We start from the raw sequence: 23207 nt of genomic DNA on the forward strand, positions 1-23207 counted from the left end.
TTATATGTTATATATATATTAAATAAGTAAATATTTAATAATAATAATGAAATTCAAAATTTGAAAAACGGTATATCTTTTATTTTTTATTATATATTACTCTTAACAAAATAAATTTGCAAGATAATTTATAATATAATTTGTTTCAATTTCATGTCAAAATGATGCGATGTGAAAAATTGAAAAGAGGGTTGGCATATGTCGATGTTCGGTAGGGTTGTGGATGCGCATTGGACAGCGAGAAATCTATCGCGAGTACTAGTCAACGTTCCTGGATCGTATCGTCAGTATGCGGTCGCGCATTCCATGCGAAAACACCTGTTTGTTGTTTTGATTTCTCTACCGTTTTTTCGGTCCTAAATCGCGTTGAATATCACATATTTATACATTTGTCTAACATCTAAAATAGAAAAAGAAACTTTTAATCATAATTGTTAAATATTTTAAAAAAATAAATAGAAACATTTAGAGAATATTTATATTTAATATTCTTGGGTTAAAATAAAAAGGAAAAAAGAGAAAAAAAGAAAGAATAAGAAAAATATTTTGATTAAGAAATTTTAAAATATTATTAAATGTTTAAGAAAAATGATTAAAATAAATATAATTAAGTAAATGATTAATAGAATAATTTTGAAATTATCGATTGAGATCGAAAAAGAAAAGAAAGCACCGTTAAATGCATATTGGTGTATCCGTGTGATAAACGAGAAATAAGGACAAAGATATTGTGGAGGAAGAAAACGAAACGTAAACAGAGAGAAAGAGTGAAGGAGAAGAAGAGTTTTAACCGCGAGAGAGGAACGTCCTCGTGATTTCAACCACGTGTATCTCGTGGTCCTCGTTTAAACACGCGTAAGAGCAATTTTCTCTATTGACGTACGCTGGTTGTTCGTGGTTGCTCGTATTGACACTTTTGTCTCTTTGCAACGAATTTATTCGCGGATAGAAACCAGCATGCAATTTTTAAAAAATTTTTTTTTCACATGCATCTTTTTTCAACATTAATGTAACCATTATTTCGTCATTTTTTCTTTTTCTTTCTTTGTAGCATGCAATTAATTTGAATGTAATTGTTAATTTCCAACTGGATTTTAAAAATTTACATTCCTTGTTAATGTTTATGAAATGTTTTTTCCTTATTTTTATCTATTTTATAAAATTTCTTTCACGAAATTCTTTCGCGGTTAATAATAATAATATTTTGGTAAATTAGTTGCAATAAAAAAATGCAAATCATTTTTATCTATGCGATTCTAGGCGATTTCTTGTTTCTTATTCTCTATAATATAAAAAAATAAAAAGCTTGGAATAATTTTTTATTCCAAGATTACAATTAACTCCAAAATGTAACTTAATGTATTGACTCGGATTGAAAATAATTCTGAATTTTTTTTAAAAATAGTACAAATCTAAATCGATTATATTAAATTATTTGCTTTTTCTAATATTATATCATCAGGCACAGATAAAAATTTATTTAATACTTTTTTTATCTAACGACTTTTCTTTAAAATTATTATCATTAAAAAGAAGAAGAAAGAGAAATTGAAAGAAAGAAAAGAAGAAGAAGAAGAAGAAGAAGAAAAAGAAGAAAGGAGAAGAAAAATTTTTTCCATTAATAATATTCAATGGAAATGAAATGATAATGATAATGATCGATCGATCAATTGTGCTTAATACAGGCGAAAGAGAATCATTTGAATGAAAATGAAAAAGACGATGATCCGATAATGTTTAGTCGTAGTCACAAGACAGGGATGTGCACCGTATGTATATACGTAAGATTGCAGCTCGTAGATTATTTGTAGTCGTTGCTATTGAGATGGTTTGATAGTAGCCCCTTCCTCGCGCATATCTTTATATCGAGACTGAATGGACAGAGAGAGCAGCCTCCTCTATGAGATAATACGCCTGGTTGTACCTAAGTCATTCAGGCCTGAAGTCGGATCCATCGAATCGCGAGAGATCGCGCGAGGTGAGGGTGGACACCGTAAGCCCCTGCAGTCATGCTCACCATACAAAACGAGTGAGTATATCGGTTTGCATGCGATTGGGTAGCCACACGATACTCTTCAGCTTCATCGATGCATCCGTGGATACTTGCCATTCCCGTGCTTTTTCATTTTCTCTAGCTTTCCAGAAATCACCGCCACGCCGATGCATTTCCGCTTCGAGCTTTTGATCATGAGTTTCAGAAGTCGCCCTTCAATTCAGTGACAGCGATTATTATATCTTATACATTTCCAGGATTAAACAAATATTTCATGATTCAAATCACCTCCTCGATGATTTCTCACATATATCGATTTATTTTTCTAAATTTTCGCACGTTGCGTCTCGTTCGTTAAACGCATTCTAAATCTTTTCATTCGTTTAAAATGAACTTGAACACTATCTATCTATATATTGTTTCCAGTGATACGCGCTTTATGGAAAATCCTGCTTTTATAATTTCGGGTTCTTTTCTCCCCCGACATCTCACCAAAGAATAAAGCAGCGTCGCTCGGCTTAATACATTCATCCACTCTTTAAACTTTCTTTCAGATGGAAGAATCATAGTCTTTCACCTTCTTTGTTAACGGTTTCATGGTGATTATACGGCTTATAGCAATAGGACTTTTTAAACGACGTACATAACGTATATACTTTATTAAACATAGTATCGAACGATTTTCGAATCTTCTTACAGATTTCCGAATTTTGGTCTATTCGTATTTTTAATATATTTTACGTATTTTACGTATACGATTTCACGAATAGCGAATCTTTTATCCATTCGTAAGAACGTTCTAAGATCGTAAAAATATGTAAAGAGAACGTATGTAAATCGTTTGAAGAGCTTTTTGCTTATAGCGAAATCTGTGACACGATGCACGCAATTACGAAGGTGCGGTTCCGGGTAGATGCCGTGACGTGGTTCCTCGGATCGACGTGGAGTCCCTTTGCATCGTGTGTAGCAACACGGCAATAAACCACTACAGTAACGATGCATAATCTAATGGTGGGTTAAGTATGGGACAGCTTGCTTCGTACCTCTCTGCGGTTCATTAATTGCAGCTTGCTCTCTCGACTAGCGTGCTGTTATTCCGATCGTCCAAGCGGGACAACAACAACCAGGGGTTGAAAGAGAAAAAGCCTCGTCACACACGTGTCTACAATAATGCCTACATTCTTAAAGGGAACCCTAGAAACCTACGAGTTTCCTTTGTTTTATCTTTTTTCCAGTTTCTTTCTCGGCGAGGATATTAATCGACCATTATAACCGACAATTCATGCACGTAAATCGAGTTTGCTGCACATCAATTTCAACATCGATAAATGGGAATCTTTGCCTCGGAATTCGTTCGAATTCGTGAAAGATTCCAACGATTTTACAGGTTCCTATGTGCGAAATGTACTGTAAAAGCGATCTCCGATAAAAGTAATTCGCAAGATTGCTTTCCGACATTCGTCTTACACGATCGTTTCTTTTCTTAATGTTTACAATTCAATTTTCTTTTTATTAAAAATTCCTGCCATTCCTCGTTTCTGGCATCGAACTCTTTGTTTTTCATTAAACATACATCGTGTCATGGCCGTTTGACTTTCCTCGAATCCCTCGCGAGTCGTAGCTGCCTGCGTCTCGACAAGTATATCGCGTGATACATTCGGATTAATAGACAATGCCACTCATACTCGTTTGTCGGAATATGCAATTTTATCGAGTACGTATTATCTAAGATAACAACTCGATAACAACCTGTAATTAATTGGCACTCGTGTATCTTCTTTTAAGGAAGAGATTTTCATAAGGGAAACAAATCGGTGCCCATAATCCGTTTAACACGAATCCTGTTTTATAATTGTTCCCGCAAATTACAAGAAATAACGACAAATATATATATATATAAAACTTTTCACTTCGAAAGATTTGATTTTAAGACAGATTTCATTAATGAACGAAAGTTTAGAGAAATAAAAGGATGTTAAACTTGCCGCCCGGTTGTTGCGAGATTATTACTTCGTATTCAGAGAACAACAGGCAATGCGCGTCACCAATGATCATTTTGTTTGGCTGCGGTTTACGGAAGTCAGCTGTAGGCAAGCGCCTCCTCTGCTCCTAGTTGCGCGTTCTATTAAACTTAAATAGGAAACGTTATTTTCCGGATTAATTTAATTTCAAGACGTCTAAGATGGTGAAGATAAATTGCAAAGATGAAAAAGAAACTTTAATATCAATCCTGTTCTCAGTGCCTCTTATCGTTCTTTCGTTATTCGATTAATCGTTGCGTTTCGCAGCGAGAGAAGATATAAAAAGATGACGATCGCAAGGATTTCACTGGGAATGAAAAAGAAGAAGAAAGTGAACGCGCTTACTAATTTGCGTTTAAAATTACACTTGAAAATCAACCACTATTCAACGATTGACCGTTGTTTGTTCAATCCCTTCCTTAGACGTTTAATTTTCTTTCATTACGTGTAGAAGAAAAACACGTGTATCAAAGGAATTTCTCGTGCACATCGATGTCAAAGGCTTTCCTTTCTTCCCGAGGCCTTGCTCGTTCATTACTCGTTTGCTCGATTATTTAATTTCCCTGGTGAATGGAAGGGAGACAAAGGAAACCCGTGGCATCGGAAAATCATGAATACATGTGTATCGTCGTGTTCAATGGATGGAAAATATCGCGTAGATTAAAGTATCGTTACATATCTTGTTACGTATTAAATTTGTAGTTTTATATTTCAACCTAACCCTGAAAAATAATATTACACGCCGATGTACGAGTGTATCTATGTACAAGTATTTCATATTCTACTTTAACTTTAACAGGTTAAAGTTTCGATCGATTGATCAAAAAAAAAAAAAAAAAAAATCACTTTCGCATGCTGCGCACTTAAAAGTAAATACTCTTCCTTTAATGCAGTTAAATGCAAAATAGCTCGCATAGTTTAATTAAAAGAGCTTGTCCTCGCTTGTCATCTCTACACCCTCGCACCCTTCTCTTTCTACTCACGTACAAACAATTCAATGTGTACGCATGCTTTATATATCTGTAACCAGTTTACCATGCAGTGTTTACCATCATCGGTATATTCTATCGATAAAAATTCGAATTTACCGTATTAAAGCGCATCGTGATACTTTGTAACGAGACGCACACGTAATCGTAAACATCTCGGTTCGTAAACGTTCGTTGTGCACGATCGCCGGAACGGCGCCAAGTAAGCGGGCAACGCTTTCGGTTGGGAAAAATTCAGGGAAATGGTCACGTTATTTCAGCATGTCACCGCGTAATGGCTCGTGCGTGGCGGAAGTAAGCTCGGTGAGGAGTCTTTCGTCGGACGATGTCTCGGCGACGAAGACGAACCGAAAGAAATCCTGCTGGGCACGTGCTACGGATCCGGCTCATCGCCGTGGACGTCGAATTCAGTTGTTGCAGATGTTGGTTTTGCCATTCATACCGATCCTAGCATTGATCGTCCAGACGGCTAATACTCTCCACGATATCTTGATCTATCGGCAGGAGGTCTCTGACATCGAAACGCAGGTAATCCAAGAATCAAATGTTTTCTTCGATTGAATAATTTGTTCTTTTGATGATTTGTTGCTACTTTCGCTTCCATTCGTGCGCTCTCTCTCTCTCTTAGATCCGAGAGTCAAATAAAATTTCTAAAAAAAGATTTCGAAAAATAAAGTCTTCGCAATTTTCGTCACGAAATATACGTGTAATTTAACGATAATCGATCGATGAACTATGTCAAAGGAACGAACGAGTGAGTAAACATGTGCCACACCTACGCATTCATTCTTTCAATCGTAGTGCTACGATCCTACTGTCCATTTCTTCGATTGTTTCCCCGTATATAGATATGACAACGAATTGATTTGCAAACACTTTATCGATGATTTATAATGATTTTATGGTTTATTTATGATAGGATAATTTTTCTGAAAAATGAATTTCTCCCTTTTTCTTCTTAAACTTGGTACGTTAAATCGTATCACTGTGTGATCACACGATCAAGAGTGATACGATTATTAGTTAGATGTTATTTTATCAAGATTTTAATTAAAAATCAAATAAATTGTCAAATGTAAAACTGTGTAATTCAATACATTTTTATTACTTTTTTCCGACATTTTTATTTATCGCTCTTTTTAAATGAAAAAAAAAAAAAAGATTTGCTATTGCGAAGCACACGATGATTACTAAATCGGTATATTTTATGGTTGACCTCGATTTCTTCATTTTCCAGTTCAATGCCTTCTTTAATGTACAGTCGCTTCTCTTAATATCGGGCATGCTAAATTTTAATGAAACTTAATTCGACTTTAACGCGCTCGTACGAATTTAAGAATAACAAATTAAACGATTGATTATAAAATTCTGATACTCTATACTTGAATTTATGATAAATCTATATACATATATTTATGTAATATTACAACGTTGATAAATTTGACAGCATCGATTTACCGATTAAATATGATTAGAAATGATATTTTCCATTGTGATGTAAATAACTAAGCAATAACTCATTCTATCACAACACAATGCATTGGTCATCAACAAAGATACATCGATATTGTTTCATGTTGCGTCCAAGTTCTTCACAATGGTTCTTCATACGGTATCATATTGTTACCAGTAAAGCGATCGATCCTCGAAAATAGAATGGAATTCTCTCTGTTGAAAAGAGAAATTCACAACAACACAGCTTTCAACAGGATTCTTTTATTTCTACCTACCTCTAAATTCATACTCGCGACGTACGACGTATCAAATCGTTTTCAAACGTTTCCGGTATTTCGAGTTTCCAATCTCCGCCTTCGCTCGAATCTAAGATTTTGTCTCGAACAATTGGAGAACGAGTCAATCACTGCGCATATAACTGAAGGGAAATGGACGGACAACGAGGAACAACAAGTGCTTTGATACCACTCTTAGCTTACTTAAGTCCAAGAAAATTTCCATATCGGAATGAAATAGTGTCGCTCGCCATTTGTGGATGATTATTATATTGTAGCGTGCGTTCAGAAGGGTTGATAAGGAGGAGAAGGAGGTGGAGGTGATAGATCGAAATTGATCGAAACGAGGGTGTAATCTCGAGTGCACTGTTCGATCTCGAGTTACTTGTTTGACGAGCACGGTGGCACGGCACGAGGAAAGGTGGAAAAGAATGGACGTATTCTCCTCCTTGCTTGTCCTCGTCCCTATCTTCATCAGTGTTTGCCGTCGCGTCCTTCTGCTAAGCGTGTCGAGAGTTTTATACCCGTTCACGTTGCTGCTCTGCCACGCCCTCCATAATTAAAATCTATAGGAAAACCAAAGAAGAAACTTAATTTGCCTTTTAAAAGTACGCCGTTTCCTTCTACATTGTTGGTCAAAATTAAATTGCTCGCCAATACCATGGAATAATTATATCGATTACCCTGGCGTTAAACGTTAAATTTCTTGATAAAAGTATAAAAGATCTCTTTCTTTCTTTCTTTCCTTCTTTTCAAATCTCTATAAACTTTCGTTTTCAATGATATAAAATAAAATCGTGACGAAGATTTGTATTCATTCAATCAATACGCTCGCAAAATGTTTACTATCACGATTAATTCTGGGATAACGTGTATATTAGAGTCGTGGAAAGCTGACATTATTTTATTCCACGTTTCCCATTTTCATTTTCAATCGAACGAGCATCAACGTATATTATTATTTGAAAATTATATATAAAAGATACCAAAAACTGATCAAGAGATTAATTTAATTTTACCAGACGTTCATCGATCATTCTGCCATTATACATTAATCGCGATAAATTTCGATATTCGTTGGTTGCATATAAAAACGATTTGCTCTTCTCGTCGTGAAATAAAAAAAGAAAGAGATGATATTTTACTACTACTTTTTACAACGTTTCATCACGACGGCCGACACATAATTGTTAGAATGCTGTATGAGAATGAAACGTAATGGAACCGTCACAAGTATAACAGAAGGCCATTTAGGTACTTAGAAGTTGGAGTGACCGCACGATGTGTAACTAGGAGATATTCACCCATCCTATCGTATCCACTTTGCCCTTCCGCCCCTTACGATCAATTCTATCTCCTTTCACAAGTTTCACGAACTCGGAAAATAATTGGTTATTAACTGGCGGAATATTCGATCCGTGTATTTTGCGATACTCTATTCCAATTAATAACAATAATAATTTTCGATAAAATGTTTTAACCAAGCTCTTTTTGTTTTCATTCCTTCGCTATTTTCCCTTCAAATGCTTAGAACGATACAATTCGTAATGATCGATTTCTTGTACAGGTAACAATCGCCACTGATTTGGGAAAAGTTGTCACGCGGATGCAGCTCGAAAGATCCGAGGTTGCGTTCTTTATTTACACCAATGGGAACACTCTAAGGTATTAGCGCGTAACGTAATGTAATGTTAAGTTCTCAAAGCGTTCGTTATATCAAAGGTCAGAGTCGCACGATCTAACCTGTGTTGCAACCCACATTGTTCATTCGTACGAAACGCATTAGACGTGTCCCTGTTACGTATACGGTTTCGTAGAGGTTTCACTGTTTCCCAGGTAATTTTAAAATCGCTTGATCTCCCGATATACGTGACTCAGTAACAAAACTCGTTCTTTTAAACAAGAAGAACCCTTTAACGCGCGGGTCAATGAAAACAGATGGGCAACAGGGTATTGTTTAATCAGAGACACCGCTGAAAATGCTCGTTCCTTGGCGTTTCGAGAAAACAATTCCGCGTGAGGGAATTGCGTTCGAAATAAAGATTCACGCCTAGGGTGAAATGATTGTAACATCGTAACAAGTAGAGGGAAAATTTAATCTCGAGTTACTTATCTTCGATTTGTAATTATCACATCGATACTCGGAAATTCAAGGTTCGAGGTAACGATTAAAGTCTCATGATCAGTGAAACGTAAGATATTGACCTGACCCTTCCGCTTCGATTCTTCCACAGTAGCAGGGGGGGGAAACTCTGTTGAAAATATTAACGAATTTTCTCCGGTTACAAAAATAAATTGGAGAATCGTTCTGGTGAACGAAAATGTCTCGGCTTTGCGAATGCGCGAACGTGAACTAAAACGAATAAATAAGCCAACCTTCTCCGCCAATTTATCGACGTAACGCTAATACGCCATGGTCTCTTGCATTTGTTCAAGGTCAAACTTGACGCAGAGGTTCGCCATAACTGATCAAGCTCTTCATAACATGACTACGTGGCCCCTGGTCTCGGTGCCGAGGGATGAGAGCAAGACGCAAGCCTATGACGTGGTCAGCAAAGAGGCTTTTCAAGCACGCCTCGAGGATTTCAGGTAACGAATCGATTAATAAATACTCGGCGGCTCTCTTCTTTACTCCAGACAGAATCCACGTGTATCGCACGATGAATGACGTCAGAACTTCCCCTTATATGCATCACGACTTTCCCTCTTCATCACTGTAACTTTCTTTCTTTTTTTCTTTTTCTTCTTTTTTTCACGTTATTGGTCAAGTAACACGATTTTCTTCATCCTTGCCTCTGCGAACACCTTTTACGACGATTACTCGGATTGAACTTTTTTGAAATTTGAAATGGAAATTAATCTTGGAATTAATTATACTCGTGACACGTATCAAAGTAAAGGCGGAAAGAAAGAAATTACGTCGAATAGGGCGATAAAATGTATCGAATTAAAATTTGGCTAATTCTAATATTTTCACCTTTCGTTGAGGATTGGATGGAAAGTTACGACAGAATCCTCTATTCCTTCAAGCCTTCGTTCCGACACTTGTTGAATTTCCATTCAACCTCGAAGTGGACGATTCTTTTCTTCCGCGTATCTCTCCTCGTCGCTCGATAATATAGAAACTTTTTCTTCTTCTCCCCGATAAATCCGGTATTTCAGCTCAACGTTCATTTCCATATATATTATAATTTATATGTAATAACTGATATTTATCGGTAAAAATATTGTTGAGCGAATTTTAATAATATCGTTCGGAGGGAATATCATTTTGAAAAATCGATCGCACATCAAATGATATATGATATATGAAATCGAAAAAAGAAAAATCAATCAAAAATGATCGACAAATTTTCACTTGTTAATATTAATTAATTTCACTCGCGTTATATCGCACAGAAGATTAGGATATTAAAATTATTTTAATACACGTGCGGATGCAACGTGTATAATGGTCCAATGGCGGTACTCGATCATCTAATTAGAAAGGGAGAGCCAAAAGGCGCGGCAAAGAAGATACATATGGTATGGTAAAATGGTGTATGCTTTTATAATAGCACCGTCGTCGTCGTATTTGTCTTGGCATATCGATCGATTATAAAAATACGTGGCAAGGATCCGGTTTTTCCAAGACCGAGACCGATTATCGTTACATCTCGTCGAAATACGTGTAATAAGTGTGAACTTGACTTATTGGAAATTTAATATTTTCACTTTCTTCGCGTTGTCAAATTTATTAATTAAAATTATCGAAACGCAAAAGGGAGATTAGTCGAACACTTCAAATTACAGTCCAAAGCTAGATTGAAAACACGTTGAATATTAATACGTCTCTGATCGGAAATATATGCAAAAATTACGTACTCCATATTCTGACGAACTGAAAACTGGTGAGAGAACTTCAATTTTATATGTCATCCTTTACGTATAATATCCGTTATCGATAAAGGCCAAGAGTCCAAGTATCATTATTATAATTTCGATAATTTCGTTATAATTTAATTCTTGATTGTGTTAACAATGATTTGAAATAAAAGAGCACTCGTCGAGTCTTGAAATTTGAAAAATATATACGACGTCTTGTCAACGTCGAAATATCAATAAAAGATAAACGAAAGGATTAATTTTAGAATATTAGTACTGACATTTTATTAATCTGTCTGGCAAACGATACTAATTAAAGGACGTTATGCTTCCCGCATAAATTATCTAGGGTGACATGTTAATGCAATGGAAATTTCTCATCTACGTGACCGCACGTGTATATTATCTACGCGTTATTTCCATTTGAACACTTATTTTCGTTAAGCAAAACGGATCGTTTCTTTCGATCCCCACGATCGATGTTTTCAATTTCTTCTCTAAATTTTGGAAAATTTTCTGAAAATTTGTTAAAAATTATTGTAAACAAATATAAAAAAATATTGTAAATATTGTAAAATATTTTGCGAAAAAAATAGTTTGTTAAAAAAAAAAAAGAAAAGGTATAATTAAGAAGCAAGTCGATCGAAAAATATATAAAATTTTTACTCACGTATCGCGATGTCAACAATGTCAAGATCGTTTGATTCCGAACTTTCTTCTAATAAGAAATTCTCCATTGATCGATCCTAAGGTTTATAGTTTTTGCCTTTGGCTATTGTACGAGCATACGTCGGATAATAGAACGCATTTCTGTCAGCGGGGACACCCGTAACAAGGAGCTAACAATCCCCTTCTTTACCACCAAAGATATTACCCACATGGTTGACAAAGATAACGGGAAGGAAAGAATGCGTGTCATCTCATCGAAAAAAAGCCGATTCCCGGAGTTTTATTAATCTTCAGCCGATCGATCGATCGATCAGTCGCCAATTAAATTAATTAACGTAGTTATTTAGCTGATTATTTTCAACGTTTTAACAACCTTCTATCGCTATAGCTGGTTTCATTTTGGCCAATTAACGTTCTAATGATATTCGTTTCGCCTTTATGCAACGTGCCTGTAAATATACGTTTATCGAACTATCGAAATACTTTTTTAAAGATTAGAATTATCTTGATGACTAATATCGCATTTGTGTAAACATGAAAAGTGTCAATATGTATATATATATATATGTCATTACGATTAAAGCCAAAAAAAGAAAAAAGCATTTAAGAAAATGCAATTGAATCCTCTAATGAATCGTATCTGCCTTATTAAAATGTCAAATGGAAATAACACATAAGTACGAAGAAGCGGTAATAAATTCCCTCTCAAAGAAATCGTACGTCATTTTGCCTCTGTCGCGCCTCGGCCTTCTCTGTCGAACTACCTTTATGAGCAATGGATGAGGTTGTCACACATGAGCGCGTGACCGCCCATTTGGAGCAGTAGACAATATTTTTAGACCCCTCTACCCGCCTCCCTCTTTCCACCCCTCCTCTGCTTTCTCTTTGTCGTTCTATGACTATCACGTCTCTAACTAAAAACTGCCTCGATGCAATGAATACATCTAGTATCTCATCGACTCGAATCAATCTTCGCATATATATATATAAGTATATCCTGCGAAAAGATTCTCTGTTCAGAGTTTTATTCTTATTCGTAATAAACTGCAAATTCTTCTATTTTATAAAAAGAAAAAGAAAAGAAGAGGAGGAATTCGGGAAATCCCTTGTTATATCCTTACAATATTATTGTTATTCGTTAAGTTTCTTACCCTTTTTAGAGCATATACTTTATAATGGAATGGATATATACCATCATTCAATTTTTGATACTTGAGCAACGAGATTTAACGGAGGTCTTTGCAGGTACAAAGTTTGTTCGTTTCTTAGGCAGAAGATAAGTTCGGAAGAGAGCAGCATTACCGAAGTGATGACATGGTACACGAGCGTAAACGCGGCTATGCTAGATCATCTAACTAATCAGATCAAAGAAACGGATAATAGCGGAGTTTGGAGGTGAGTCTTTGGTAAAAAGAAAAAAAAAGAAAGAAAGAAAGAAAGAAAATGATTTGGTAAATAATATTTCTTTTTAAAATATTATTATTATCTTATTTGAGACATGAAACGGAAAAGAAGAGAAGATAGTTAACTTCGGTGGATTCGTTTGAGTAAGTCGATTTTTCAGTTAACAGAAAAAGAAAGTTTCTGCAAAAGTGGGATGAAGAGTTGTGAAGCAAGTCGAGTTGCCCATAGCTTCTCTAAAATAAAAATCAATTTCAAAGTTCGAGTCAACTTTTCTTCTCCTTTTTTCTTCCTCTTCTCGTGGATATATTCACAAGTTATCATAGAACTTATTACACGTTAAAAATACGTTCGCGCAAATACGGAAATATATCGTATCGTTTCAGGTATTTGATAGCTTTTAAAAACTTACTGAGAAGCATCGAGAGTTTGGGTATTGCCTCCGTGTACGGAATCAATTACTTTGGGCGTGGAATCCTTCTGGGGGACAATTACGTCAGCTACGTTCGCCACGAAGCTCTTGGACGTGATCTCCTCAATGGATCTCTCACATACGTGCCTTCTCTCAAGCATTTTTACGCCGAACTCACCCGCACCATGCCAGATTATGGGAGGATTAAGTCCAGGTAGGCGCAACGATTACGTATTTAAGAAGAAAAAATTATTGTAACGGAGAGGAAAAGAAAAGGGGGAGAGGAAGGTCTGTTGGGAAAAAGTGTAAAATGCATGAAATAGAAAAGGGAGATAGGTTTGTTCGGAAAACATGCGTTACAGACGAGATGAAATCCTCCAGAACCGGAAGAGGGAACCGAATGTCGAAGACGCGATCGCTTATTTCGATTCAATGGCGACTTACGTGGACGAATTGCGAAAACTTCAGAAAGAATTGCGTCACATGATTAGGTAAATATTCACAATGGTTACAATTTCTCTATCGTTGAAATTTTCGAAAAATTATATTTTTAACAGAGATTACGTGAACTCGACTTTACAAGACGCAAGTAACAAAGAAGCTGCTGGGATAGCTATAGTTGTGCTAGTGTTGGTCGTCTCTCCCATCATTATAATACTAGTACGTAACGCGGTTGCCACGATTCAAGTAAGTAAATATAATTATTCGATGTAGTTTTTATGCAACTTACTTATTTCGCAAAAATTAGAAAACTCGATTCAATTTATCGACATATTTCAAAACAAGTTACGAATGATGTTGTTATTTTACCAATTATATAATTATTTTACTCACATTATCCGCAATAGCAAGATATCGAAGTTAAAGATTTTTTTTCGTTTTATTCATTTTTTTATTCAATTTCGCGATTTGAATTTTGGTATTTGATCGTAAACAATAACAATAAGGAGTTTCTTTCCTTGAAAATTTTAGATGTATGCGGCTAATCTGGCGCAGAAAGCCCGGGAACTGAAACAAGAAAAAGGAAAAAGCGACACATTGCTTTTTCAAATGTTACCACCCAGCGTTGCTCAACAATTGAAACAAACCCAACAGGTAATTAAGCTTTGAAAGTATTATTATACTGTTGATTTATAATCATTCCCTTCGTTCCGTCCAGGTTCCAGCAGAATATTACGAAGCGGTGACCGTATATTTTAGCGACATTGTTGGATTTACAGAAATTGCCGCAGAGAATACTCCTTTAGAAGTAAAATTCTTATATCACTATCTGCAACGTAATTCCCGATTTTATTTTTACTTTAAGTTATCGCATCATCCTAGGTTGTCACCTTCCTGAATTCGATCTACAAGTTATTCGATGCTCGCATCGAATGTTACGATGTATACAAGGTTGAAACGATTGGCGATTCGTACATGGTTGCATCCGGGTTGCCCGTTAGAAACGGTAAAATTTCATCCCATTCGATCCAAGTTGCACAAATTATCAATGTATTTTAATCCAAAGCGATGATTTCGAAGGAGACAAACACGTATCTGAAATAGCAACGATGGCCCTTGATCTCTTAGCAGCTTCGTCGGTGTTTCAAGTACCAAAGCGACCCGGGGAACGGCTTCAAATACGAAGCGGCGCCCATACAGGACCTGTCGTCGCCGGAATTGTGGGCAGCAAAATGCCTCGTTATTGTCTTTTCGGGGATACCGTAAATACGGCCAGTCGCATGGAATCAACCGGAGAAGGTATCCATTCAACTTTCCTATTCATGTACACTTTTCATGCACGTTTTTAATTTTTACTCATTTCCCACCAAGCCCTGAGAATACATATCAGTCTAGAAATGAAAAAGGCTTTGGATGCCGTGGGAGGTTTCAAAATTGTACGCCGTGGTTTAGTCGACGTTAAGGTAAATAATTCAAGGTGTATATATATATATATATACCATTATGTAAGAAAATTTTTTTCAGGGAAAGGGACTAATGGATACATATTGGCTGGAATGTAAGGACGGTGGTATCGCTCGTGCGGCGGAATTAGATTTGCCCTCGTTCTTCGAGGACGTGCGACCAGTTTTCATACGTCGTTTACGAGAGGAAGGTACCCTTTGATGCGAACCGTATTCCCGACGGGACCTCTGGTACCTGAACCGACCACCTACTCCTTACATTCGTCTTTCGCAACCTAACCTTATTGACCACTTAAAGAAACCCACCCAAGTTCGTAAAAATCGACTGTCTCATCCAAACCTTCATATTACCCCCGTTAAGCCACCCCCTCAATCTCAGTCGAGTATCGAGTCGCAAGACTCCGCGACATACGAGGGAACCCAATCAACGACACCCTGCCCGCCGAGTTACTCTCCAAGTCAACGCAGTCGTTACTCCCAACCGAATCTACCTACTCTTTTGATATCCCACGAAAAAAGATCTGGGGGTTCGGCCGATCGCCGTATTAGGATGTCTCAGCCTACGTTGAACTCCAGCTTCAGCGGCATCAACTTTGCCGGAATGAATCGTAGTTCCAGACTGTCTTATCCGAGTCTTAGAGCAGCTTCTGGGGATAATAGTATCAACGAGGAAGAAAGATTATCGGCGCGAAGTGTACAAGGTTTCAGCGGGAGTTCAAGAGGAAGTTGGATGGATCAAGGTTCCTCGAGATTATCTCAATCGGACGTGACACGGTTTATCTTGAGGCAGGACGTGCCGGCGAAACGAGAGCGTCTCTCTCAATCAACTCTAGTTATCGGTGATTATCATCCCGGTCGCGGTCAACAGAGATTATCCCAACCTTGCCTAAGTACAGGGAAAGATCTTAACTTACCCACAATGGTTTTTCACTCTCCGTCTCCGCCGTCTGTTAAACACAAAAGATTCTCTCCTGCCATACACGCTAGTCAGAGAGAACGCCTTTCGCAATTAGATATTGGTGCTAAGTATAGAAATTTCAAAGAATCCGCCGCGACGAAATTCAATCGGGATAGATTTTCAATACCCGAACTGGAAACGCAAAATGATCTTAAGTTATTGATAGCTGGCACACCGAAGCAGAGATTTAGTTTAGATAGTCAATTGACGCGTAATCAAGATGTAACTCGGTCTAGATTATTGCCAATCGCTAGTTCACCTATCAACGAACACCAGCAAACTAAGATTGAAGAACAAACGGGTATCCCAGGAGGTAAACTTAAAAGCCCCACTAGAGAAGGCCTTGGAAGTGTGCTCGTGGCAAGTACAACTCCAATATTACCACCGAATGAAAGAGAATTGTTGTCAACCGAGTTAAGTAAAATAACAACTGCGGTTGTTAATTCGACACAACAACAGAAGGATCAAACGACGCTTAGAGCGAGCAAACTTCATAGATCAGTTTCACCTATTCCTACTAGGGAAAGAATGTCAGTGCCTGAAATAAGAAATTCGAGTCTACGCCGATTGCTTGACCCACCGATGAGGCAAAGGCACAGTATTACGGGCAATTTAAGACAGAGTATAATCCTTCCGATTAAGCCTCTCGATTTTGGCAAGAAATCGCCGAAGCATTTGTTCGAAGAAGCCCTGGAAAGATTTCGAAAGGATGAGAAAGAAGAAAATCGAAAGAACGAAATTTCAAATTCAGAAACTTTTCTCGATATTGTCGATGAACCTAAACATATTCAAAAACATTACTCGTACACGTATGAAAGTACCGATGACAGTTCCTCGATATTTGGAAAGATAAGCATGTCTGCGATACCAAAGAAGAAATATTTAGAAAGTAATTTTGATGAAAATGAACAAGTAATTACTACAGTGATCGAGACGGATGTACCAATGATAATAGCCAATCCAAAATATGTAAAAAAATCATCTTATTCGAGCGAAACCCCAAAATGGATTAGAAAATATTTAGAAAGCGAAAGTCCGAAAGGAGGAAGAAAGATGGCAAGCAACAAGGAGAAAACTAACAGAAGGAATAGTCGGAGGAAAAGTTCTTTGGAATCGATGGAAAGCGAGAAAATTACGGATAAAGTTCGTTCGAAATCAGTGAGCAGCGGTGAAAGGAGTCCGATGCTAAGAAACACCGGTATACAATCCGAATTGAAAAATATGAAGAATACATACGTAAGAATCGTTCCTTCGAATAAAACTCAAGAAAACAGATATGAAGTAAAGATAGAGAATAATTGGATCGATGGAAATATTCACGGACTATATGGTGATGAATGTGAGGATACGGATTCCGATGATTCCACGTCCATTTAAATTAAACTAACGATACTAATCGAATAGATAAAACAAAGAAATTTTGTCCAATTAATTTATAATGATATTTGTAAATTGGTGAGAGATTAAAGAAAAAATTCATATTGTGTACTTAAAGCATAAAATGCTACGAATTTTATGAAAATTGATATTTTCTAGTTGCCAGTCAAGGATATGTATTAGATAACAGTTTGATTAGCCTAAAGTACATCTTGGAAACGAAATAACGAAAACTGATATGTCCGATCCCAATTTTATTTTCTCATATTTGTAATGATCTTTGGATCTCGATGTATTATTTTCATTCAAACGAGAAATTTTATTTTTATTAAAATAAAATTAAAACAACTTGTAAATATTTGAATTAATTCTGTTATACTTATTGCGATATATAGTTAAGAAATTTTTAGTAAAATTCAGGACATAGTTTGGTATTTTATTGTCACTATTATTCGTAATTCGTATTTAAAATATAAAATTTTTTAATGCTTGCTGTGAATGAAAGAAAATGTATCAGAAAAAATATAGTCAAATTAGCTATCGCATCAAATATATAAATTGTATGAAATGTTCATTTTCTTGTCAACATACCACCGACACTCCTACAGTTTTATAATATAAGTATCGAGAAATTTATATTTTTTTTCTATGCTAGTCATCAATGAGATTCATGTAAATTTCATCTCAAATTCCTATTATATATATATAACGAAATATTTGCCTTATAAAAATATTTCAAAAAATTTGTATTTCGCTTGAACATTATACAATTATATTGATATGTATTACAGTGTTATGATATTATAACAGCATAACGCAATTGATGTAACGTTATAATATCTTAAACTCAGTATGAATGTAATATTACGGTCATGAATGTGAAACTTATCGTGAAAGTTATCGTAATCATAAAATTGTTAGTCCTTTATATGTTAGTCATTTAATATATTAAAGATGTTATACCAAAGATATAATCAAAAGGAAAAGTATATAACATGTATTTAATTTTTAAGAAATGTGAGATCTTTGCATATTTTGAATCTCGTTACAAATTAATTTTTATCAAATGGAAAAATGATTCAAATTCATAAGTTTTAAAATAATTTATAATTTTTTTTTAAACTTGAAAAATACATGCAAGAAATTTTACCTGAATTATATAATAAATAGATTTGCACCATAAATTTGCAAAACATAACGCACTTTAAATTTACATATTTTGAATATAATATATTATGAACATAGCATATCTAAATTTTAATCGTTATATCATGATCATTTAATTATTTTTTAAAAAGTTCCACTATTGACGAAAATTATATTATATAATGAACAAATAAGAGCAACTCGTAGAAATACATTTAAAATAGTAAATGTAAAAACGATCAGATAATTACTTTGTTACGAAGACGGTGTTCTTTTAGGCACGGCATAGAACAAAAACGATTAGAATTATATTCGAAAGGCACCTGACCTGCCATATCCACACCACATTGAAAACATCGTGAAACTATAGTGCAACCTCCTTCTTTTAAAATACGTTGTTCTGCAGCCAATGCTCTCTGTAATAGAAATTCATATTATTTAATAATTTAATTTATCAATACAATATTTATATATTTCATAATTATTTTTTAAAAGATATACTTTTTCTCTATCACTGAGACAAAGGTATCTTTGTTTTGCATCTTCTTCTTGCTTTTTAAGTTCAAATTCTTTTCTCTTCAATTTATCTTTTTCTCGCTTTATTTTTCTTTGTTGTCTTTTTTTTTCTGATTCTTCGTGTTCTATTTCATCAGTAAGTGGTCCAGGTATTTGAGACTTTATAATAGACATATGTATCAGTTTATAATAGTAATAAATAAAAATAATTTTAATGAATAAAAAAAAAATAAATAATAAATACCTTGCTATAATTAAATTTATCGGGATTAGCGCCCATAAATCTTCTAAAAATATTTCTAGTTTCCTTATCATTCGCCGCTGCATATGGTGTTTGCAATTTCTTATTTTTATTGCAAGGATCTGATCCAATTTCCAATAATTGCCTAAAATCGAGTAACTAGATAAAAGTTCTATAAAATAAAAAAAAATTAGGCTAACATTGATATACCACACTAATTTCAAGTGTCCACCCAAGGCTGCTAAATGTAGCATTGTGTTACCATCTTCATTGGAATCATTTACCAATTTTGTTATATCATCTTTGTTTATAATTGAATGAGAACTTATAGTTACATCTTCTTTATTTTGTTCTTCTAATTCAAAACTTTTTTCTACTTGAATTAATAAACCTTTAATAACAGATGTCAGTAATTCATTATCACCTAATTTACATGCAGACCATAATTTAACTTTAGCATTGGCCAATATTTCATTCATTACACATTCTGGAAAAATATATTTTAATAAATATAAAAAATATAATTAAAAGAATATAATAATAATTCACCATCTTTTTTTGTCTTTTTCTTCTGACGACGAGATTTTTTATTCTTCATATATCTTGGTACAGTATCTTGAAAAGCGAGTAAATTTTCATGAAATTCTACTTCTAATTCTTGTTGAATTAATGAAACATCCATTGGAATATTAGGAGTGTTTATTTGATTATCCAATTCTTCAACTTTATCCAATTCTGATTCTGAAGATGATTGTGCTAACTTAGCAACTATATCTGAAAGATAAGATTACAAATAATAATTTATTTTTATATTAATTTTTTATAATTATAACTATTAGATATTTATAATGATATTTTAAATTTTATACCAGGTAAAGGACGGCATGGACTTTTTCTTGGTTTTGCTCTATCTATATAAGATCGAGAATTTCTATGTTGTCTTTCAGGAGATGGTTGAGCAGGAACTTTATTCTTGTCATTATCTTGTATATTACGGATATTACTGGAAGCATTAGAATCGTTTTCTTCATTTTCTGTTTTTATTGGAATTTCGCCAGAAACATCAGTTTTTGACAATTTTTTTCTAAGAGGTTGACGAGGTGAAATAGGAAAAGAATCTGTAAAATCAGCTGCAGAACCTATAATATATAGCATTAATGAAGTAAATCTAAACATATTGAAATATTTAGAATCAATATTAATATTGTACCATAAATTTCCATTGTACTTAATATATCATACACTCTTTTAACTTCACTGAATGTTGCTCTACGAGTAGGAAAAGGCAATGGTCTTAATCTTAAATCATTCTTATCTAAAGGTGGATTTTTTCCTCCAAATAATACAGTTCGATTATATGGACCAACAGCTCTATATAAAATTAGAGAGGAATTATTAATATAAGATGACCATGATTCAAGTATATCTTGTACATGCTGAAAAAAAAAAAATTAATAAATATAGTGTGAAAATAATTCTTATTTAAATTTATAAACTAAATACCTGAAGAAGAGATGCTTCATTATAACGACGTAAACTAGCTCCAGCACTTTTTGCATGATTAGCTGTTGTACGTGAACTTTGGGCAAAGCCTTGTTTTGCTCGTACAGTATAGGAATGAAATGTTTTATGTACAATGGGTTCTCCGTCTAAAATATAAAAATATATTGATAATATTCATAATAATACAGAATATTTTCTTAGATATTAATATTAATACCTTGAAATACAGCTGCAGCAAAATGTCCTCCACCAATCATGATAACAGTCCATGTTGTTTTCCTCCCACTGTCCAATGCCTGAGCAATCATCTCATTGTCTACTTCTGGAATTTCCTAAAATGTAATTGCATCTCTCCTGATCTGGCAAGTATAGACACGCCAAGTGATTCTAATAAAGTAGATTAAATTACAAGATAAAATCATAGACAAGTATGTCTATACTCAGAGAAAGTTACTTACAAAACTATATCTCTATTACTATAAATGAACAGACCTTTTTGTTATGAAGTAAACACCTGTATATACTAAATATATTTCCATCATCATTTTCAAAAAAAACTTTTGAATGACGACTTGCAGTGATTAATAAATCTTCAGTTTTTTTCTCTTTTATAATATCATCACAACATTCTGTATCAGAACTATCAGAAATTGATTCCATATTTTTTCCTTTTTTCTCAATTTTCTTATTCTTATTAATAAGATTTCTATTTTCACAATGTCCACTAGGTAAAATTCCAGCTTCCGAAACATATGTTTCATCTTCATTTTCAGAATCTACATCACTACCAGATAAACTTGAAACATTACCTATAATATTAATAATATAATACTTTTCATATTGAATGTGATAATTTTATATGTCGAATAATTTTAATTATTTTAATTTTAATACCTTCATCAGCAAGAAGGCTAAATTTATCTTCATTTATAGGTTTTAATCCATTTAAACGCTGTTTTAAATTATATCGATGCCAATCTAACTTATAATGAAGTCTTTGTTGTGCTTTATCTTCAAATATAGTGTTACAAAATGAACAACTTAAAGAATCGGATACAACTAAATCATCAAGTTGATTCAACAATTTCTCATTTTCTGAAACTAATATAAAAATATATAAAAAATATTTTATAAATTTTCATAATAAAAATAAGATATTATTTTTAAATATCATTCTCAACTTTATAAAAATAAGATATTATAACCTCAAATATGTTTTCTGTATTTGAAAGTTATAAATTTATTAATTTAAATGATGTAATAAAACGATAAATAAATAAAATAATTGAAATTTGATAAATGTTCTTAATTTTAATATGAAAGTAATAATTTTAGAATTAGAATCATTCTAATACGAACATAAATTCATATTAAATAACATTTTAATTCAAAATAAATATTACCAGATGACGATCGTGATTGCATGCATTGTGCTACTTTAATTCCTTTTGTAATTCTATTAAAGTCTTCTTGATTGTATATTTTAAATATTTGATGATCCATCATTCACGTTATGTTTTAATTTTTGAACTAAAAAAATTGTATGAAGCTGAAAAAATAAGATATAATCATCAGTAAAATAATAAAATTTTCATTGAAAAATTAATTTTTAATTGACATACTATCACTTATTTAATGATGAAATAGAAAATTCTAATATTATTTTATACTAACTTTTTCACATATATGTATAAAATACTTTTTGATAATTAAATAGATGTCAGAATTGAATAGCATCTACTTGACAATCCCATGCAATGTCAGAAACAATTTATACTATATTATTAATATTATATTAATATTAGTTTTTTTTATTGAAAAAAATATAAATAATTTTATTAAAATAAAATTCTAAAGTTATAATAAACAATATATGCACTTTCGATTTTAAATATATTTCATTAATCACATCACATACAGTTTTATTTTAACTCTGATACAAAATTACATCATCAAATGTATTATCGCAGATGGAAACAAGGTACTAATAAAAAAGAGATGAGAAATCAGAGAATAGACATTCAATACATTTTTTTTTAATTCGATCAAAAAGACTCTAATTAGATTCTTCAATAGGTTAGATAAAAAAGACAATAAAATTAATGAAATATAGAAACTGTTTTTTGAATATATAAATTTTGCAAATTGAATATAGATAAATAAGTAAGGTGATAGAGAAAGAAGGATAGAAATAGATTAAAAATTGTAGAACGCCATCTCTAGACTGCTAAAATGAAATTCACATAAACAAGGATAGCAAATAATAAAAAAAGAATAGAGATAGAATAAAAATTAACTGTCAGTGTTACTTAAGAAACAATGACATTTTTTAAAAACAAAATAAAGTAGAATAGAAAATGATAATTTGCGCCATCTCTCATGATATTTAAGAGACAATTCAAAAATTTTCAATTTTTACCTATTTTATGCTTTTGAAAAAATCTTTGATATTCAAAAGATGGGATTGATGGTTCATGGTTTTA

At 33.7% G+C, this 23207-nt stretch overlaps 2 protein-coding genes and 1 long non-coding RNA gene across 13 annotated transcripts; 1 reads left to right on the forward strand and 2 right to left on the reverse strand.

Annotated features, from left to right (window-relative positions):
- The first annotated feature begins 24 nt into the window (after window positions 1-24).
- LOC107997851 (receptor-type guanylate cyclase gcy-17) lies at window positions 25-17886 on the forward strand. 10 transcript variants are annotated; one of them, XM_028666689.2, is made up of 16 exons: window positions 26-855; window positions 1534-1769; window positions 1838-2029; window positions 5264-5531; window positions 8301-8398; window positions 9170-9322; window positions 12512-12661; window positions 13054-13293; window positions 13442-13570; window positions 13637-13766; window positions 14052-14174; window positions 14239-14328; window positions 14403-14526; window positions 14601-14819; window positions 14892-14983; window positions 15045-17886. In XM_028666689.2, exons 3-16 carry the CDS (start codon window positions 2010-2012, stop codon window positions 15183-15185), a joined length of 1977 nt encoding a protein of 658 aa, XP_028522490.1. In that variant the 5' UTR covers window positions 26-855; window positions 1534-1769; window positions 1838-2009; the 3' UTR covers window positions 15186-17886. The 10 variants fall into 10 exon arrangements, with proteins under 10 accessions (XP_016912237.1, XP_028522490.1, XP_061931239.1 ...); XM_062075255.1 differs by having other exon boundaries at window positions 1686-1769; XM_062075253.1 differs by having other exon boundaries at window positions 1463-2029.
- On the reverse strand, window positions 6080-13214 carry LOC133666118 (uncharacterized). 2 transcript variants are annotated; one of them, XR_009829789.1, is made up of 6 exons: window positions 13080-13214; window positions 11268-11715; window positions 9110-11113; window positions 8939-8985; window positions 6734-7299; window positions 6080-6671 (listed from the first exon to the last, which is right to left on the reverse strand). It is a non-coding gene; the product is annotated as an uncharacterized LOC133666118 (long non-coding RNA). The 2 variants fall into 2 exon arrangements; XR_009829788.1 differs by lacking the exon at window positions 8939-8985.
- A 520-nt stretch (window positions 17887-18406) lies between the features above and the next one.
- LOC107997850 (tRNA endonuclease ANKZF1) lies at window positions 18407-23202 on the reverse strand. Its single transcript, XM_017056745.3, has 13 exons — window positions 22399-23202; window positions 22128-22273; window positions 21619-21825; window positions 21217-21533; window positions 20942-21056; window positions 20725-20870; window positions 20432-20657; window positions 20091-20360; window positions 19771-19995; window positions 19432-19708; window positions 19225-19366; window positions 18966-19139; window positions 18407-18880 (listed from the first exon to the last, which is right to left on the reverse strand). The coding sequence occupies exons 2-13, from the start codon at window positions 22228-22230 to the stop codon at window positions 18704-18706; spliced, it is 2379 nt and encodes a 792-aa protein (XP_016912234.1). The 5' UTR covers window positions 22231-22273; window positions 22399-23202; the 3' UTR covers window positions 18407-18703.
- Between the last annotated feature and the right edge of the window lie 5 nt (window positions 23203-23207).

The sequence above is a fragment of the Apis cerana genome, linkage group LG5 (genome assembly GCF_029169275.1).
Source record: "Apis cerana isolate GH-2021 linkage group LG5, AcerK_1.0, whole genome shotgun sequence".
Taxonomy (NCBI): Eukaryota; Metazoa; Arthropoda; class Insecta; order Hymenoptera; family Apidae; genus Apis; species Apis cerana.

Bases quoted from the DNA above. Each gene is read 5' to 3' on its own strand.
- LOC107997851 (XM_062075253.1), top strand. From the start codon at position 2,010: ATGCTCACCATACAAAACGA. The intron at 13,294-13,441 runs GTAGGCGCAACG...CATGCGTTACAG, and splicing joins TATGGGAGGATTAAGTCCAG to ACGAGATGAAATCCTCCAGA. The intron at 14,329-14,402 runs GTAAAATTCTTA...GCATCATCCTAG, and splicing joins CAGAGAATACTCCTTTAGAA to GTTGTCACCTTCCTGAATTC.
- LOC107997850 (XM_017056745.3), bottom strand. From the start codon at position 22,230: ATGATGGATCATCAAATATTTAAAATATACAATCAAGAAGACTTTAAT. The intron at 20,658-20,724 runs GTATTTAGTTTA...TTTTTTTTTCAG, and splicing joins ATGAAGCATCTCTTCTTCAG to CATGTACAAGATATACTTGA. The intron at 18,881-18,965 runs GTATATCTTTTA...TTTCTATTACAG, and splicing joins GTCTCAGTGATAGAGAAAAA to AGAGCATTGGCTGCAGAACA.